Source organism: Triturus cristatus, chromosome 10 (assembly GCF_964204655.1).
Source record: "Triturus cristatus chromosome 10, aTriCri1.1, whole genome shotgun sequence".
Taxonomy (NCBI): Eukaryota; Metazoa; Chordata; class Amphibia; order Caudata; family Salamandridae; genus Triturus; species Triturus cristatus.
Window position 1 is genome coordinate 1022196434 of NC_140593.1, and position 20762 is coordinate 1022217195.

Below are 20762 nucleotides of genomic sequence, written 5' to 3' on the forward strand. Positions count from 1 at the left end.
TTTTGCATACTTCTGTTGCAAACAAGTAGCAAAGGCAAGTTTGAAATTGAGAGAGAGAAAACTGGCAACTACGCACACCCGCTGCAGCGAAACTCGGTCCTGAAAATACCTGCAGGCATGCAAGGGGACAGAACAGTAGAGCATTTTTTTTAAACCCTCTAATACAGGGCACACAATTTACCAGCCTACTGAAATGACCCACATCCCCATTACACTAATGTTTATTCATTGCATTTAAAATTGCAGTCATTTCTGATCTATGGAAGCCCTGGAACAGCAGGAAAAATACTTTCCGAAGCCAATCTTAAATGTAGTCGTACTTAACAGCTATGCAACCTATCAGTATCCAATGTAGAGATTGTGGACGAGGCCAGTTTAAACCATTTTGCACTCCAACATTTCCTTAGATAAAGAACCATGAAAGAATGTGGAGAGACAAGTTCCCAAACCAGAGCATGGTTTAAAGTACAAATTCAGAGGCCAGGCTAAAGAATTAACAGAGGCATAGCAGGATTTAATCTGAACTTTTTCTTGGAGTAATCCAACATGTTTGAATAAACAATCTACTAGTCTGTTGGTCTAATACAAACATGAGTATAAATACGCCACTTTAGCACACAAATACAGTATTAAGAAACCCTGGGGTACACATAGGGGAATTGGAATAATCTGCTACATTAAGGGAACAAAGTTCAGACACAGAGCGAATGGCACCCAACCCACCCTCCTGCCCTTCAGAGCTACTGGTACGGATCCTTCGCCGTATGCTCCACACTCACAGATTTACAGACTAAGATGGAACACACAGAGGAATACAATTAATGGCGCGCGTGTGTGTGTGTGTGTGTGTGTGTGTGTGTGTGTGTGTGTGTGTGTGTGTGTGTGTGTGTGTGTGTGTGTGTGTGTGTGTGTGTGTGTGTGTGTGTGTGTGTGTGTGTGTGTGTGTGTGTGTGTGTGTGTGTGTGTGTGTGTGTGTGTGTGTGTGTGTGTGTGTGTGTGTGTGTGTGTGTGTGTGTGTGTGTGTGTGTGTGTCATTTAGAAACCCATTGCTCATGAAAAGTGCAGCAGTGCGCTTATTGAGGAACACATTTTGGCACACTGTGGCTAAGATTGGAAAAGAAAAACCTTTTGGACTTAAAGAATGTGTCATACACCCACAATGCAGTGATAAGTACTGCTGTCATCATGCAGCTTGAATATTTATCAATCCTGGAAGCCTGAACTGGCACCATCAGAAATTCAAACTGAGAGCACCCGATTGCATACCAATGTTTTCAGCAGGTGTACTGACAGAAAGAGCCCTTAGAGCAGTGCTCTTCAAACTATTCAGTGCTGTGTTAAAAAAAAAAATGTTATCAGCCCCGCCCCCTGTTTTTTTTTTTTTTACAATCCTATTAAATTGGCAATGTTTGAATAGGTCTTAGCATATTTAAACATTGCAGGTAAGTTCTGTGACCCCCGTTGTAGATGCCAAGGGGATGGTGGTGGGGAGGGGACCGGGTGGGGGGGGGGTATGGGGGGGGGGGAATAGTCCCTTCCCCTTTGACACCTTTTCCCAGCAAAGATACAAATGACAAAATGTTAGAAACAGTCCATCATTACAGAGTGGCTTTCTGACGCTCTTTTTTTCCCTTTCTTTTTTTCGCTTAAAACAAAGCACTGTTATCAGCATGATACTCCTCTTGGCCAGAGACTGATGAAAAAGACTGGACTAGCAATTAATAGAGATAAGATTGTATAGGAGGAATGAGAGTATGGGGAAGTGATGTGGTGTAATGACTGAATGGTCTACTTATGAATCTGAGTTCTAACACTACCTTCATGATCACACCACTGGATTCTTCAACATAATGCTGTCTGACTCAAACATGTTTGAGGATTAAAGCAAACTAAAGTGTGGGAAAATGGTTACGGTTCAAAGAATCAGGGTCAGTGTAGACTTTTGTTTGCGGATCACATTTAAGAATGTAGACAGTCTACCACCAGGGGGAATGTCCCATACTGTCTCAGCCCTAATCCTAGGGGTAGAGGTTGGAAACGTAAGCTCTTCAAGGCGATGCCTGTGTAAAATTTGATTAACACCCATGCATATGGCCACAAACAGACAGATAATTTCCCACACAGGAAACAAGCACACATTTACTTCTATATAAAAGGTGGAGTAAGTGCAATTCCAGGATGCAAAAGATAAATGCTAATCTTTTAAGAAGATGTAAAAGAAGGGGACTTTTACATGTGATAAACTATTTCCTAGTTTAGCACCATCAATCAGGAGGGCAAACCAGCTACCCACACGTTTGGAAATACATCTTTTTATAGACATACAGGAACACTTTGGATTTAGTGTGCCAACAAATGTCAAGATCTATATAGCCACCCTGCTAACATTACTAAACAAGAAAGATCAAACTCTTTCAACGGCGGCCATTCTAACAGTAACCTGACAGGATAATCACATTCGGTGTCAAAGACAATCTACCAAACTAACCACTCGTTTTGATGTAAATACTTTATTTCGGTCAACGACTAGCGATGTAGCAAGTCAGTATTTATACTGAATGGGCCCTATGCTCTTTGGCAATTGAAAAAAAACAATAAATTGTGTAGAGTCTGCCTTGCAAATTCTCAGAGCTACTCTTAACTGCCGAACTCCCAAAGATCGACACAAGGGAGCTAACCATAGTTTACGCTGTTTGTAACAGAATGGGCAGAAAAACAGTAGATGATAATCTGTTTCATCATCTTCTCCACACACTGGGTAAAGTTTGCTGCACCCTTCCCCAAATTGCCCTTCAATTGATCTGTAAATGAGGCACGGGGGAGAGCACTCAACCTAAACGTGATATAGAGTTTTGGTGAAAGGTGGATTTATCTCGTCCATATATAGCTCAAATGCTGGAAAGGGTTCAACCTTGCTGGTTAATCAACTTCCCCTCCTGATGCTCCCAGTAAAAGGACTTCAGCTTGGTGGCAGAGGATGATGGAATGCCAATTGGAACCAGCCAATACTCGGCTAGACCCAGTGAGTGCTTCACATATTTCAGCCAAGATAACGCCACCCCATCCTTTTGCCTATCCACAATATCAGTCAGTACTGCCCTGTAGAGTATCTGTTCTGGGCAGACCATCCACATAGCCAGTAGAGCAGTGGTTTGAGGCGCACCAAAGGAGAAATGGACCGGAAGCCTAGGTCTGGTTAAAAGATCAGCGGAGGACTTTGTGGGAGTTTAAAAGCCACTATCTGGAATTTATTTTCTGCCACCCTCAATGGTTCTATATTACTCTAGCCCCCACAGTTCAGCACCATAGGCTGCGGCAGCTACTGCTTTAGTGCTCTAGACTTCTAAGAGTGGGTAAGCTTGATGAAAAGAGGTCTTGTTTGCAAATCTTAAAATAACTGCTGCCCTGTGCAAGAGTGTGCTTTTTGTTACTTGGCTAACTAATGTGTTGGAGCTAGATAGACGAATTCCTAGAAAATCAAAGTCAGTTACTTTCTTCAATTCCTCCCCCCACCACCCGTTTTAATGCCCTATGGGGGATGGACGGACATGTACTTTGTTTATTTATATTGTTAGCCAAAACAATGATTGGAGCAAAATAATCTGAACCCAAGAAGGAAGGTCTCTCTGCCTTTTGGGGTATTTGATACCAACAGTGTCGTCGACGAACAAAAAAGCAGGAATTTTAGTACCCAACAGAACTGGGGAATCATTGTCGCAGTCCATAAGGTAATCGACAAAATTATTATTAAAAAAGGAGGAATAATGCTGGGGCAAGCACACAGCTCTGCCTCACTCCCTTAGTTATCCCAAAGCGGTCTGTTTTTCCCCATTGGAGCCCCAACGGATTTGAACGAAATTAACACTATGGAGTCAGATTAGGATATCGAGAAGGGGTCCTGGAAGCCCAAGGTCCTTGAGGATACCTCAAAGTTTTCCCTCGGGAGACCATATCAAATGCCGCTCTTCAAATCAACAAAAGCGACAGAGTACCCTTGTTAATATCTATCTCCTTCTACCAGATTAGCTGGAACCCAACAACCTGGCCAACTGTACTCGTCTTGGGACAGAATCCTGCTTGGAACTGAGACAGGATCTCATTATAGTTGATCCAAGTTAAGATGCATTCTAGGATTCATTTGCAGAATATTTGTTGGCTAGAATCTATGAGGCTTATGGGACGATGGTTCACTGGGTCGGACTTAGGACCCTTCTTATGGATAGAAATAATCTCCACTCCTTTCAAGAAGCAGGAATTTCAGCACCCGCCATGATAGCATTAGCGACTATTAAAGATATGGAGCCCATATGATGGGTTCCGAAATAAAAAAAATCCACCCGAATCCTGTCTAATCCAGGTGCCTTGCCAGCCTTCTGTGAACCGATGGCTAATTTAGTTTCTGGTATGGTAATGAAATCATCATCGTCATATGGATCAAGGTTTTTGACTGCCTGGCATGATGTCACAGATGCCATTGGTCCAAACTAACCACTCACTACCTTGGAAAACAAGCATTGGCATAGTCAATAGGTCTCGCCTTTGGGAACTTAGAAGTGTTTAGTTATCCAGCACAATATCCTTGGTGCAACAATATCAAGTGTTGAATGGCTAAACACTTATAAGGTCCCAAAGGCGAGACCTAACGGCTATGCCAATGCTCGTTGTTTGTGGTAGAGTGCTTCGCAGCACCTAAGGAGGTCGACAGTGGGCTGCCACACACTGGGCTTTAATTTTTTTATAGTACACCATGATGAAAAAAAAAACATCCGGTCAGAAAAAGGGAGGCTGACCCCCTGGACAACAGCTCCACCTCGCCCCAAGAGAGGGTTGAGGAGGCAGCGACTGGCACAAGCCCAGTGCTTGAAGGTTTGGACCAAGGGGGACGTAGGAGTAAGTGGTTTGAGCCTACTGGACCCACTCAAAACACAAAGACAAACACTCACCGGGAGTGATCACAGGAAGTGCCAGGGGGTGAACACGCCCCTGAAAATACCCCGCACTGAACATCCTTATTCCTCATCTCGCGGTCGGATCCAATGCTATTTTCAAAACATTCCACAAGACCCCTTCCGACGCTTAAAATGCCCTAAGGAACAAACAAGGCGATCTTTATCCCTACACAAGACGAACTCAGTGGACTCAAGACTTTGGGGGAAAAAAACTCTGCTGATCAAACTCTACTCTACGCCACGCCAAGATCTTGAGCCTAGGGTTGTGCTTCCTCAGTCAAGCAGCCATATGTTAACTGCTCAAATCCATCCAAAGTCAAGTCTACACTCATTGTCTTCAATCAGTTATCCACCCATTAAAATAGGCCCTCAAGCCAGGTCATCAACTTATGCGGAGCCACAATCGTTAACCAAGGAGCTCAGGAGACACAGCACATCAGACTACGAGTGTGGAGCTCTATCGGATCAGTTTCTAGCTTCATGAAAAGCCCAAATGGAAGCGTCGCTGGCTCAAACTCCAGCACCCGAGGGTACCCACAGAAGCGATTGTACGCCAACCAGTCCCGTAAGCCCAGCAATATCAACTCCAGCTTTTACTGTTAAACAAGACACAATAGCTAAAGCTCAAGCTAAAACGACTAAGAAGGGATGGTATTGCACACCCCTCCTCCCCCGCAATCATGAGAGCAGCATACATGGGTGTGGGCAATGTTGACGCGGGCCTAGCGTTCACCCCGCATTTTATCTCTAATGGCCCTTTGGATACTTTAAACAGAGGGAATCTGTTACGATTATTACAACACATTCCACCACTGAGAAATCGGACATCGGCCAAGATCACTTGGGTCACATTCGCCCAAACCCCTGGAAAAGGAACATCAGAGACCGCAATCACTAAATGTGGATCCACTGCTATCAGGAACGCCATCCTGAGCGAAGACCCTACTTTTGGGAAAGGGGGTATTGAGCTTCAGAAGATGCATCTGCCAAAATACCCACATGTTATACTTCTGAAGGATTTACATGTTCAGCGTGGAAGTGTCCTGAAGTGCCCATGGGGCGCAAATTCCTTGGTAGCACACTGTGGAAAGAGTCACAGAAATGTCAGATGCCAGTCAACAGCCCAGAGTCTGGAGGAATGCTACCAGCCCCCAGTTCTCAGAGTGACACTTAACAACCCTCTTCTTGGCACAACGCAAAATCGCCTTCCATGACCTTTTAACCTCCAGATTGGAAAACAGTTAAAGAACAAGCATTGAAAATGCAATAGGTCTCACCTTTGATTAAGTTAAAGTCATTTGCTTTACTAACGGTATTGTATAGCAAAGCAAATGGCTTTAACTTAATCAAAAGCGATTTTCATTGCTTGTTTTCTCCTGGGACCGCCTTATGGACTCCTAAGGACACCCAAGGGCAAGCCGGCAGTCGCAGCTACAGGGGGTTTAACTCATGCTGCTTTACAGCTTTCCCTACAACCTCTTACTTTATCCCCAGTCCTCCCCCTTCCTCGTCGCCCTGAGGCAGGTTTCCCCATGGGTCTCACTGCTCCATTGTTGTACTGCTCGTCGCACCGTTGTTCTGATCCTTCTTGCCGCCATGTTTTGTTCAGTATAAATATTAAAGATTTTCATGATTTTTACATTTCTAAAGTGATTTGATTCAGCAAATTAAATATACATGACGTATAACGGTGTTGATGTTTTGTATACCTAGCTTTTTGTTTCAGTGATTTGGCAGTGCGCCTTCCTTCTGAAATGCATAGGTCTTATTTTCTGACGTATGCTCCAGTTCTAGCCGTTATTTCCAGACTGAAGTCAATACAGCAGAGCAGCAAACTTAAGTGTCGGTCCAGAGATTATAATAAGCTGAAACCCCAGGTGTCGAGAGAGAGCAGCGTCAAGGGAGTTTCAGCACCTTGGCCAGCGCCCGGCGTGTCTGCGGAGGGAGGGATGTACACGCGCAGGCCACATCTCTGACAACATTCACACCACGCTGTCTGCTCCTGCTGTTCATTCACACATCCCCGCAGCTGGTGATCGAGCAAAGTACACAAAATAGCATGTGTGCATCACTGCGCGTACACACGACACGAGAGCACAGGGGGTCACATATCTAGCTCTGTGCTTCAAAGCAGCTGGAGATACAGTGAAGTGCATAGAATGGCACAGGTGCACCACTGCATGTACCGAAGAGTTCTCACGATGTCATGTGAATCACTGCACTGGAGCGCCTGAGTCATCGCATTCCTTCTAGCAGCTGTATGCGTCACTTCAGCTAAGTACACAGAATACCCGTGTTTCATTTCAACTTTTTTTTTTTAGTACATAAGAGTACACATTATATAACATTTGTATCGCTGCACGTACACAAAGATGCGTGGGACATCGCATACCCACTATTGTGAGCCTCGCTGCAGTTGCAAGTTATGCCGACAACTTAGAATAAATCTGTATAGAAGCACAAGAGTGCCCAGCATCCATCACGCGGTGTAACGTGTGTCCTTCCAGCTGCAAATCCACCAGTATACACATGAAACCAGATCTGTATTACCGTATTTGCTGGTCTATGCAAGCTATTCTGTGCGAATTACTGTGCGGAGACTCGCACGTACACAAGTGTTGCACCAGACCCCTATGAGCTGTGTGTGTCGATGCAGGTCATGAGTTCCAATACGGCAACCACCAACACAGCCGTCCATCCTTCTGATGGCGGAAAATTCAATACCATTAAATTGGGTAACGGTAGCACCTGCTACTTGCAACACTTAAAGTCGTCAATCTTACGACGCCATGTGTTACATAAAATATATATTAATAATATTGCCATCCCATTTAAACAAATTAACTGAAACTATTTTTATCTATAACTTATCTAAAACGCGTTTCAGTTCAATGCTTCTATTGTGTCATTTACTGGCATTTAAACGAAGATGTAAAAAAGAAACATGGGGAAAAAAAAATCAAGTTTGAGTGTAACTTAACGGGGTCGTGCTCTGGTGTTTAACTAATGCCGCACTACCCTATTTCATAAAAAAACAAACAACAAAAAAAATCAAAAAAACGCGTGCCTGTGAAAGCTATTGGCGCGGCCGTGAAAGTGATCACGCTAAGGCCACGCTAATTAAAAGCGCACCACCATACGCGTGCGTGTGAAAGCTATTGGCACAAGCAAAACACGTGCATGTTTTGCTTCGTGTCAATGGCGAGAGCAGCCATGTTTGTCCATCCGTACGCGTGCATGTTCAGCTTTGGCTGAATCGGTCGCAAAAGGCTCTCGCATGGCGAGAGCAGCGCATGCGCACTGCTAAGGCCAGGCGAGACCTAAAAACCACAGTGATAGCGCCTTATACTGGATGGTTATTGGAAAAATGCCACAACAGACGAAGTCTCTACCAGACTCCTTCAGAAAGAACAAAAGGTGGATGTACAGACTTGGAACTAATAGAATTAGACTCTATGATGAAATCCCTTGGAACCAACTAAATTCAGATGAACTGCTTATTTTCCTCATTTTACAGACAACGGCATCCCAACACTGACAAAAGGATATTTAGCAAAGTTGAGGCAAATTCCTTCCAATAAAAGTGTATTGTATTTACTGGGTCTTTCCATGATGATATACAAGGTTGCTTACAACATTTAGCTCCAGAGAGACTTGTACGAGGGACGATAGGACTACATCTCCCATCACCCCCAGTCACGCAAGACTCATCACATCACGTAACAGGAATTCCTTCCAGCCGATGGCGGCTTTGGGGAGATGAAAGTCAGGTCATGGCTGTGTTCCTGGAACAGAGAGTCGGTCGAGAGCAGAACTGAACAGGTACACTGACGTTTTTTTAGACCCTTAACGATGTGAGTATCGGGACAGCAGTCTCATTCAGCAATAGCCATTCAGCTTTTGCCGGTCCTCCAAGACAGTTTTTTGAACAATGGTTTCCTGACTCCTGTATGTGTGTTGTTTTTATCATGTAATGGTATCTAACAGGCAACAGCGTTGGACTACAGGGCCAAACCACCCTAAGGGCCCTGTGGGGTCTGACAAATTACCCTCATAGGTAAGTGAATTTGACTATAAATGATGTATGCATGCCTCATCTGTTAATGTGCCATCTGTGTAACAACTGCTCATGAGATTATTGAACGCATTGTCTGCAGTGACTACACGGAAAACAATCGCCACAGAAGGAGTGTGTTTTTTTCGCATAGGTTTCCCTTGCACAAATTTCACGAAGCACAGCCCATGCTTAAAAATGTGAATGTTGTGAAATCTATTATAAGGCAGTTAGTGGAAAACCTATTTTTCTCTTTCCTTTGTGTAACTTGTTCTCCACGCATTCAACTATAATATGCATGTTTTCGTGTCTTTTATTATAGGTACCATACATCTATCAATCAGGCAAGTGAATCACTCTCCCTGCATGTAATTTAGCATTGCATCCTACTTTAGCAAAAAGAAATTCACCGGAGAAGTGACTGCAAGAAGAACCTGCCCTGATGAATACCTTGGACTTTTTAGGCCACAACGTAGGGACAGAAACAGGATAACGAAATTAGGGCCATAGGACAATTATATTCTGAAGTTTCCCTCAAGATTGATTTTATCTGTGCCCATTTGCACCACAAAGATACCTCAGTCTGGATGAGGCATTTTTATTTCACTTAACTTCCCCCGGACCAAAATATCAAAAGTAATTCCTGTGACATGGTTGAGCCCATCGTAGCTTTTAGGGGCCAGGATGAACCATGCCACTATTCGAGTGGGTGAGGTTTTATTTAAAAAGAAAAAGATTCATTTTCCTTGAGCTAGTGGTGTTCTGTGAAATACACATATACCTTGCTTAGGTAAAGGGATACCCATCTGTGTTTTAGTTACCGTATTGGGAGGACGTATCCTTTTATTTCTTTCTATTAAAAAAAGGGCTCCCCTCTGGTCGGCAAGACCCCATATCTGGGCCTTCCACACATTAATATAGACTAATTTCACCATATGCACGATATCAGCCATTTCCTAGATACACTAGTTTGCCTTTATTGTTAAAATTATATATATATATATATATATATATATATATATATATATATATATATATATATATATATATATATATATATATATATATATATATATATATATATATATATTCACTGAAAAAACCATAGGTTTCACACATGTTATAGTTAGCTGTACATTTTACTGATAAAAAACCAATGAAATTCCCCCGTTATAGTTACTGTAGGCAACTATAACTCACGCGACCGTAATCTTCTGCTGATGCTAATACTGTATTTAGACACTTATTTGCCCATGTCTTCTTCCATTAAATTTTAGCTATACATATATTACAAATATTTTTTTTTCATAAAGACACATGTCATCAGCAGAGGATTACGGTCGCGTGAGTTATAGTTGCCTACAGTAACTAGAACGGGGGAATTTCATTGGTTTTTTATCAGTAAAATGTACAGCTAACTATAACATGTGTGAAACCTATGGTTTTTTCAGTAAATTTGCAAGGTTTTTTAAATGCTAATTCCTAACTATAACGTGTGTGAAACCTATGGTTTTTTCAGTGAATTTGTATGGTTTTTTAAATGTTAACTTACTTTGCGCCATTCGTGGCGTGCGCGCCCACTTAACGCAGTTCGTTCCGTGCGCGCACGGTGCTTGCAGTTAGTGCAATGCACGCACGGTGGTCACGCGGTGCGCTGCGCGCACCACGTGCACACATTATGCGAGATGGGCCATGTACGCACGATGCGCTTTGCGCACCGTGCGCACATGGGGGACATATTATGCGCATCGTTGTGAAATGTTTTGTTTATTAATTTCAATTATTTCATAAGCCATGCACAAATGGTGCCCTTCGGGCACCATTTGCACATGGGGTGGGGAAAGTGTGGATACTTTTTTTTTTTTTTTAATTTTTTTACCGTAAGCGTAATCGGCGATTTTTCGAAAAAAAAAAAAATTTTTTTTTTGGCCTTGTGGGTTGTTTGGGGGCCCGTATATCATTGCTGGGTGATTATTATTTCAATATACTGCCCCTTTACCCATTTTTGGGCTTCATTTATGGTGCCCTACTCAGAGTGCGAGAGAGAAAATGGCGGCCGCCGCTTCCTGGTTTCGGCCGATTCGAATGTTTACTAAGATCTAAGAGCCAATCAGAATCGCGCTCGCGCACGCCACCGTACGCGTACGGTAAGCGCACCGTAAGCTGGCTCAGATATATATATTGATTTAAAGGCTATTTTCTCAGAATCTACTGAACAGATTTACACCAAACCTACAAAAGGCACTTCCTTGACCTGAGGACTACCTCTCTGCCAAATTTCAAGTAATTCTGTTCAGCCGTTCGGGCTGTAGCTGTGTCTAAAGGTCCTATGGAAAAATGCATGGGAAAAACGCGTTTTGGGACCCCCCTTTTATCTCAGCCCCCGCTTGAAGAAACCCCCCGAGACTTTCAGGGTAGGAGCGGAGCGTAGCGCCCCACCTATTTTGAAAAATTCGCGAGGATTCGTCGACCGGCGCAAAAGTTATTCAAAATAGAATGTTGCGGATTTCCTATGGAAACGTGGTCCTAACTAGAACTACCTACTGGCGACTGCCAGTAGGTAATATATATATATATATATATATATATATATATATTTTTTTTTTTAAAGAAGCTATTTTAAAACTTGCAAGTAAACGAAATGTGGTCACAATACTGGTGGAGCCAATGTTAAGTAAGCATCTATTATTTCACCTAGAACACTCGCCTTACCAGTTTTTGACCAAAAGCTTTAGACTAGAGATGCAAAGCCACCTACCGTCAATCATATTTATAGGGTTGGCATCCATTCGTGGATTAATGACCAGCAAGTGGAAAAAGGAGAAATCTTTTTACCATTCACTGCATTCCATCATCAGAATTAAAGACCCGCTCCTCTCAGAGAAGGGTTTCACTAGTAGGATATTATTTAAAATAATATATCATACAAATATTTAAAATGGTAGGCGACTCTGCTGTATTCACCACCTGTATTCTATCTTGGAAGAGGGGTGTTATCACACGACAGTTTTAGGCCTTTGAGTCACTGCTTCGGGACCATTTACAAAAGGTAATTGGGATGATAATATTCAACAGAGCTCACATGTGGCTGCAGCGCTTCTGTTATTTATCTCTATCGTAAAGCAATCATGGGTTGCTTTGATAACTGATCTGATCCTGTGCTATGCCCCACGCAAAAGTCCAACTGAAGTATTAAGCAGTTTTTATGAATTCAATAAAGGGCTTGAATTGCTCATTGGCTATCTGCTCCAATAGCTTCGAAGGGTACGGCAAGTTAGATTTTGACCTGTAGTGGGTCATATCCAGATGGCTAACCTATGGATTTTGAGTCACTTTGGCTCAAAATCCAACTCGTAGAGGAGTCTTTGATCCGTTTTGCCTGCTGTCTTCTGGAGCCCCGTTGGGCATTGGCATCTTTGAACCTGTGTGCAAGGAGCCCCGTTGGGCATTGGAAATCGAGTGGGGAGCTGCTGTGCAGGAGGACGGGACTGCGAGGCCCAGCAGGCTGTGCGTGTCCCATCGAGCACACCTGCCGCCTCTTCCCGTGACTCCACCCCCTCTATCCACAGTCTGCATAAGACCTGAAGTCATTACGCGTCAGCGGGACGCGTGTGCGGGACATCACCCGGGACAAAGCCCGGACTAAGGGCAGACCCTCTGAGACCCTCATAGACCCACAGAGACTGGACTGGGCCAGAATCCCTGGTCGATTACTGAACAGCCTAGGACTATTGTGTAAGTGCTTGGGGGGTACATTATATTACCAATCATTATGTCAATCGAAATACTAACCCCGGAGTTGCCTGGCCCTGAGAAGCCGGTGAGTTTGATAAATGGGAAATTAGATAATTACTTTAAGAAAACTCTCTTGGATTCTCCAACTACCCCCACCCTTGAAGAACTTCGGGCTGAGCGACGGCGGTCGGTTGAAAGCCTAAAGAATAGACCATTCCCGGTGTCACCAGTGTTAATTAGCTCTACGGGGGACGGAACTCTTACTGAAAATATCTGCATCCCCTCGCAGGACAGCATCCCTCTAATATTTAGAGAGGGAATACCTACGAGCGAATTTGAACCCTTAGGCACTACTAGTAAATTGTCAACCATTGTTACCACTCCCAGTACAACCAAATCTATTGTTATAACCAAAGCACAAATTACCCCTATCCCTAAACAAACAAAAGTAGTTAAAAGTAGGGCAAAAAAAGTCACGCCAGTTAAAATCTATGGCCCTCCTCCGACAAAAAGGCGTAAAAAATCTGACCTTCCAAAGAGGAAAATTAATCATGCAGACTTTGGCATTAAAAAGGACGACAGTACTAGGGAAGGATGGGTTAAAGTAACAGATAAAGGAAGGATAGTTATATCACCTACGCATCCATGTGTAACTCCCCTTACCGACCCTGTCATCTCCACCGCCGACAGCCCCCCCACGGTGGTGACGTTACAGGAACCTTCAAACAGGGCCTTGATCGATAGCATAGAGTCTATAATGAGGACCTATACTCTGGCTATCGTAGATAGACTTAGTAAATTAGAAGACAGACTTGGGAAGATAGAACATGAACTGGGAACCAAGATAGTGACTAATAAAGTGTTGCCTAATCCCCCTATACAAACCCCAATTTTACCCTCTTCATCAGGTATTTTTGCTATAACTACTATACCTACCCCTGTTCAGACTACCATTCTGCCTCAATCCTCAAATAATATGAGTGGAAGTACATCAGGGAGTAACCCTGTTGGACCTAACAGTAAACCCACATTGTCCCTGGCTGTAACGTCTAATGGACAGCGGAATAATCTTGGTCAAGTCCCAGGGAATAAAAATAGAGAGAGAGGAAACGAGCGGCCGGCTCGAGGTAATAACAAGGGCCCCCTTCCAGAACTCCCACCAGAAGCTGTACCCTTTGTAGTAGTCCTTACTGGGGTACCAGAGCTGGAGAAGAACAAACGGGAGGGCTTTGCCCAGTTGAAAAATAAAATATCGCATTGGTTAAGTCTACACAGACCTATTGCAAATAATATTAATGGAGAAATTGTCCATGTCCGCCGCCTTCCTTGGCTGGGAGGAAGACCTAAAGATATTGAGGGAGACATAGTGGTCATTAATTTTAGAGATCAGAATGCCGTCCATTTTATACTTAACTGGCCGTCTGACCATGGTAGTAAATCTATTACCCCCCGTCCCCTAACATATTTTTATCCTCGCTCAGTGGTGTTCCCACCTAATCATCAATCACAGCGAGCCCCCCCGCCCCCGTTATTGAGGCAAATGCTCTCAAACCCATATCGTCCACCTGTCTACAATAACGGCCCTATATTTAACGACAAGCAACCACCTATAGCTGTAGATCTGTATGGGTGGAATACTATAGGCCCAAGGTATAACTCCCTAACACACAGGAGAATGGATCATCTCAAACCTTTTACACCCCTAGATACCACCAATAGGTTTGACGTGTTTAGTGGCCTGGAAGACTGTGACTGATGCCATCGAGCCACAGGGGAGGGGGATAAGGAATCCTGTGGAGACACAGGGGGAGACACGGGTGTAGGCACAGGGGAAAAAGGCTCAACTGAAATTAACCCACCCAATGGGTACAATGCTACTTGTAGCTCTGGGGGTAATACACGTAATTCTGGGCAGCTTCACTGTAACTCAGATACTCCTACCCCGGCCAATGGAAGTACAAGTCCGACCTGACTATCTGAAGACCCCGAGCCAGGGGAAGTAACCCATGTCCACACCTTACCCCCACTATCTATTGAGGCTGTTAGTCTAATAGAACGGGGATATAAGATGGCGAGTTGGAATATTGCTGGGTGGAATAACAAGATAGATCGTCTAGGATGGTTAGAATTTATAACCCAATTTGATATCTTGTGTCTCCAGGAGACTTGGGCGGCCGAAGATTTCTATCTTGATGGGTATGTTGCCTATAATTGCCATGCTCAGCCATCCAACATGGGGAGAGCCAGTGGTGGAATGGTGATAATGCTCTCTGTGAGGTTACCGGTTCGTGTAAAAATCCACCGGACCGTCGGTCTGCACTCTCAGTTGTTGTGGTTACAACACAGGAATGGGCGAAATGTTTTAGTTATAAACCACTACAACAATGTCTTTAACCACTCAAAAACAGATATGGTTGATGAACTTGAAGCGGAGGTGGAAAGGTTATATGGGCGCAGTGAAGTGTCTTTTGATATTTTGTGGGGCGGAGATTTCAACATTCACATGTGCCCATTTGTTGGCAAAAGGGTGTGTGGGCATGGGGATGAGGTGGGGGAAGATCAGACCCATTTTTTACATTCGGTTTATGGGGAATCCCTAAACACTCTTATGCTTAAAATGGATTTATGCATTATGTTACCTGGCGTAGACAGTGAGGGCAATTCGGTACCGACCTTTATTGGTAGGAATTGTGCCACGGTTATCGACTACCTCATTGTCTCCTCCAGTATTACAGCTTTGTGTTCCTTACCCGTAATAGCAGACCCAGCCCTAAGCGATCATAACTGTCTAAAAATGTATCTCTCCTTGTGGGGGGATAAAGTAAAGGCGTTACATGGTGCAGTGACAGATGTAGTTCCACATAGACCCAATGGCCCTAGAATTAAATGGGGTAGGCAAAATGAGGAACATTTACTATGTACCATTGTGTCTGCTTGTATAGATGAGGTGGAATGCTGTTTCGAACCCGAAAAGGATAATGCTGATATTCTAGCTAGTTTCGACATCATTAATAAAAACATTGCAGAAATCTTAACTGGAAGAAAACCAAAGGGCCCTAGGATTAACGGGGGATGGTTTAACAGGGAATGTACTAAATCCTTACAAAGACTCAAAGTTGCTCTTAAGGGTAAACCCAGAGATAAGGAAGCAGTTAAAACCCTCAGAAGGGAATACTCAATTCAACTGAGGGATAGGAAACAGGAACTAAGGGAAGAGGCCTGGAACAACCTGACTAAGGCAGTGGATCTTAAGGATACCAAGCTTTTCTGGTCCACTGTCAATAGTCCCTTCCTCCAAAATGAAGAAGTCCCGGTAATGTCTGCCCAGGTATCTGAGGAACAATGGGTGGCTCATTTTACTAGTATTTTTAACCCCGAAGGACTAGCTGTAGGGGGGGGGATAGGGAAACCCTGGCTTTTATCCCCATACCTCTTAATATCACAGTCTCTGAGGTGGATGCTGCCATCCGGGTCAGTAAGGGGGGAAAGGCGCCGGGCCCTGATGGGGTACCCGTTGACCTTTATAAAGCCGAGATTTCCATATGGAGCCCATTGTTAACAAAGGTTTTTAATGCTGCTGCAATGATTGCGGCCCCACAGACTTGGGGGGAATCAATCATTATCCCGGTGTATAAAAAAGGGGAGAGGGGTGAGGCAAAAAACTACCGCCCGATTTCTCTCCTCACTGCTTCCCTAAAAATTATGAGTAGGGTATTACTGAGTCGCCTGGAGGAATGGGTAGAAGATAAAGGGATCCTTGCGGATTCTCAGTACAGATTCCGCAAGGGGTTAGGCACCATAGAACAGTGCATTAATTTAGACCTTATTATATGCAAATATACACGGGCTAAACAAGGCTCGTTGTTTCTTTGCTTTGCCGACCTGACCAGTGCCTTTGACTTGGTTGACCATGGCCTTCTGTGGTCAACCTTGTTGGACATGGGTGCTCCACAGGATATTATCTATTTCTTGGCCCAACTTTATAGGAATCTGACGGCTAAGATACGATACGGGCAATCGGGGGAGTGTACACCCAGTATTAAAGTAGGTTCTGGAATTAGGCAGGGATGCGTCCTTGCACCTCTTCTTTTCTCCCTTTTTATTAATGCAATCGAGTCGGAACTACGGACCATCAGTGCAGATGCACCGACTGCTGGCGGCCTTTCCATCCCAATATTGCTTTACGCGGATGACGCGGTTCTGCTCTCACAAACCCCTCTAGGGTTGCAAAAACTTATGAATAAATTTGCAGATTTTATTAATGGGAGAAAATTAAAAATTAATAATTCGAAAACTTTTATAATGCCCTGTGGGAAGAAAATTAAAAACTTAAGGCCCTTCACAGTTATGGACCAAACTATAAAAGTGGTGGACAAATTCTGTTATCTGGGTATCACTTTTAACAGTGGGGGGATGTGGACACCTGAAATGATTAATGTAAGAGCCAAAATGGCCAAGTGTTCTTTTGGCATATTTAGGTTTGCATCCAAGTTAGGCTCTAGACGATTACCAGACATGTTGTACCTATATCGCCATAAATGTGTTGCTCTGGCCCTATATGGCTCAGGAGTGTGGGGCCATTGTAATAACAACATGCTCCAGGTTGAGGAAAACAAAATTTGTCAAAAAACTCCTGTGTTTACCATCTTCTGCCTCAACAAAGCTGATCCATCAGGAGGTTGGTCTAGAACATCTATCTGACTTGATCAGATTAAGACCCCTGTTAGTATGGAGATCTATATGGGCTAAGAAACAGACTGGTTTTACAAGAAAGATTATTTTAGATTGTCTTCACATGGACAAATGTTCCCGCATCCCCTGGCTTAACTATAATATCCGAACATTTAATGATGTTTTTAATCTCACGGTGCGTGATAACCCTTCTTGTGTTTTAGATATCCCGAAGAGTGAGATTAAACATGAATTTCTGAGGGTTAGCATGGTGAAGCGTAACGCAGCTACTGCTCAGTTCTCCTCACATGTTTTTTACGACAGATACACTAAGGAAGAAATGGGGCTTTCAGGATACCTTAAATTGGTTACTATCCGATCCCACCAATATGTATTGACAAGATTACGGATGGGGATTGTTCATTTGCTTGTTGCGTATCCTGTAATGAAGACCTATACTACTGCCCCCTGTCCGTGTGATGGGACCACAAAGCAAAGTACGGAGCATTTTTTATTGTTATGCCCTCTTTATCTCTATCTTCGAAAAGTATATCTGAAACCGCTTTTCAAAAAATATAATGTATCCACTATTGTATCAGCCATGGGGCTTTCATTTGGACTTAATTCACAGGACATCTGTTTTTTTACTGCTGTATATATTTTAAAATCGATACGCTTGAGGAAAAGCACCCTTTTTTGATATGTGATTAACTTAAAACCTGCTGTACCCTCATGTTTTATTATTTATGTATGTATGTACTTTTATGATTAATAATCAATGATCGAATAAAGTTTTTGAATCAGAATCAATCAGAGTCACTTTGGCCTTCTTAAAGGAACTATGGACTGTATTAGTAGGAAGTGAGGTATTCATATTCTATTTTGGCTACCATAACATGAGACCGACACAATTTCCTTAATTATGCCTAATGGGCATAATATCAGGTGGATCCTGAGCTTTTCCTCTTCGAAGAAAAGAGAATCTTTCCAGGACCACAATTAAAAACAATCCAAAATAGTTCATATATTGACTTGATACAAGTGTTCTAGAATTTCCAAAATCCTGTTTATGGCCCAGAAGAATTATTTAATCTTTGAGAAATAAGCTTTTTGGGGAATTATATGAATTTGATAATCTAAGTTAATCTAAGTTACTGAAGGAATATAGTTGCACCTCTAATCCATTTCAAACTTCTATTTTAAGGATTTGAACAGGGCTATTTCTGAAATCCATCTCATGATTTTGTGTCATACCTGTACAAAGAAGAGGGATGGCTTTGCCAAACTCAACCGCCAATAAGTTGCATAATCATCAAAATTCTACATTAAATCTGGGTTAAGTGATCTTCCTTCACTTGCGTTTCTGAATAAATACAAAGCCAATATTTTCAATTTTTGCTACGTTATCCTAAGTATGAAATCAGGTCGATACGGTGTAGGAAGTCATAACTGAAAGGCACACGAGCCGACCAGTGAGGAGGCGAAGATATTATTGCTCTTTAATCCACTGTAAAGAAAACAAGGGCCGAGTGCCCCAGTGGGAGTGGCCCCTGCCACTAATTAAATCAGCATTTGTTTGTGATCAATGTTAAAGCAGTAAACCTACATGAATGGCTGCAGTATTATTTTTTTATTGGTCCAAGACCAGAAACCTTACATCCGATACATTTATTTACAAAGAAACTATCAGTGGCTAGTGATCTGCATACAAGCACCAAGTGTAGGGTTTGTTTTCAAATTACATGTTACTTTTACCTCTTTTAGCAAAAGGTGAGCATCTGCTGAGCCTTACAGGGAGCTCTATTTTGTAACAGGCATTTATATCGAGATGAAATGGAGTTGTTCGTGACCCTCCAAGAATGGCAAACTCTAGCAAAGCGTCGCAATAATGTATCTTATCTCTGGATACTGATAACTTCAATCTGTAAAATCAATGTATTCTACACTGTATGCCGCTGGAGAGGTGGTATAGTGCTAAGTTACAGCCTTGGAACCAACAGACCTAATAACAAAAGGCCTCACCAAGAAAAAAAAAAAAAATAAATAAAACACGTGGCCTGACAAAATAGCATCCGCGCCTGTACTGCAGTTCTCCTACCAAAAAGAGCGTTTACAAACAGCTCGCCTCCCAGCATCAATTTGTTTGATAAAATCTGGACGTTCTGTTCAGTCATGATGCAAGTCAATTTGTTGTGATGAGCAACAGGAATCCCCTCACTCTGGTCTTAAAGATAAACAAGTGCGCGCGCCTCGCGCTGAAAGTAAAATAAAAAAAAAAGACAGAAGTGGATGCCTGCTTGTGCCCCGGGGGGAACTGCAGGTCAGCAAAAAAAGACAGAAGTGGATGCCTGCTTGTGCCCAGGGGGAACTGCAGGGTGCGCACTGGTTCTGAGCGAAGCAGCATTTTCGTTGTTATAGCAACAAAATGGCGTGGGACTGTCCACAGTCCCTGCGGACACACGCATGCTTTCTGCTATGGACAAATGGCAAGAGCAGCCATGTTTGTTCATGCAGGTGCGTGCATAAAAGTCCTCGGCAGAATCGATTCCAAAAGGTACTCGCAATAGCGAGAGAAACGCATGTGAGACCTAAAAATAGGGCAACAAATTTTGATAATAACATGGGATACAATGTTTTCTTAAGAAATACAAATTAACATGGACCAGAGGCTGCAGCGAGAGATTGGCCTCAGACACAAACTTCTTTCAAGGAGAAGGGCTGTCTTTATCCAAGCAGACTTGTACATTGACCAGCGTAGAATACACAGCGGAGGGTATATAAGTTTACCATGCAGTAAAGAGAAGAATTGCCTTTTTAATACTTTACCTTCATTGAAGAGTTATACAATGAGATGTATGAAGTAAAGAGGTCCAGATAGCGCGTTGTGAACACCAGTGCAAAGAGCAGCTGGCTCTTTCCAGAAATACCTAGAGCAAAAAAACAGATGGGATTAATCCAGACTGTAAATCAGATATTCGCGATACTAAGACACGGCATTTTAACTGGCAAATAGCAAACCAGTAGCAAAGTAGAATCAAGCAGTACTGAAGACAAGCGTTATCACAGATAACACAAATAAGTATGCCATTTTGTGAAGAGCAAAACACTGGAATAACATACCACCTACTACCAGGGCACAAACCTATTTTCCACTACATTGAGACGTCTTTTCTGAAATGAATTAGGAGGAAATCTAAGAGAGAATGACTATCTCCTTATGCTCCTGTATCCGATCTTATTGGGAAGGTGAAACTTCTGGCTTTGGGTCATTGGAAATCAAGTTTTTTGCCACTGTAAAATAGTCTTACAAATGATCTTAAAATGTAACATAATTACTTAAATCATGAAGTACC

At 43.0% G+C, this 20762-nt stretch overlaps 1 protein-coding gene across 1 annotated transcript in view; it reads right to left on the reverse strand.

Annotated features, from left to right (window-relative positions):
• The window catches only part of KDELR2 (KDEL endoplasmic reticulum protein retention receptor 2), a 68543-nt gene that overhangs the window by 31873 nt on the left and 15908 nt on the right, over positions 1–20762 (reverse strand). Inside the window, exon 2 of the mRNA XM_085629028.1 lies at positions 20236–20336. Coding sequence (XP_085485154.1) covers positions 20236–20336 — 101 coding nt within the window. The remainder of the gene's footprint in view (positions 1–20235; positions 20337–20762) is intronic.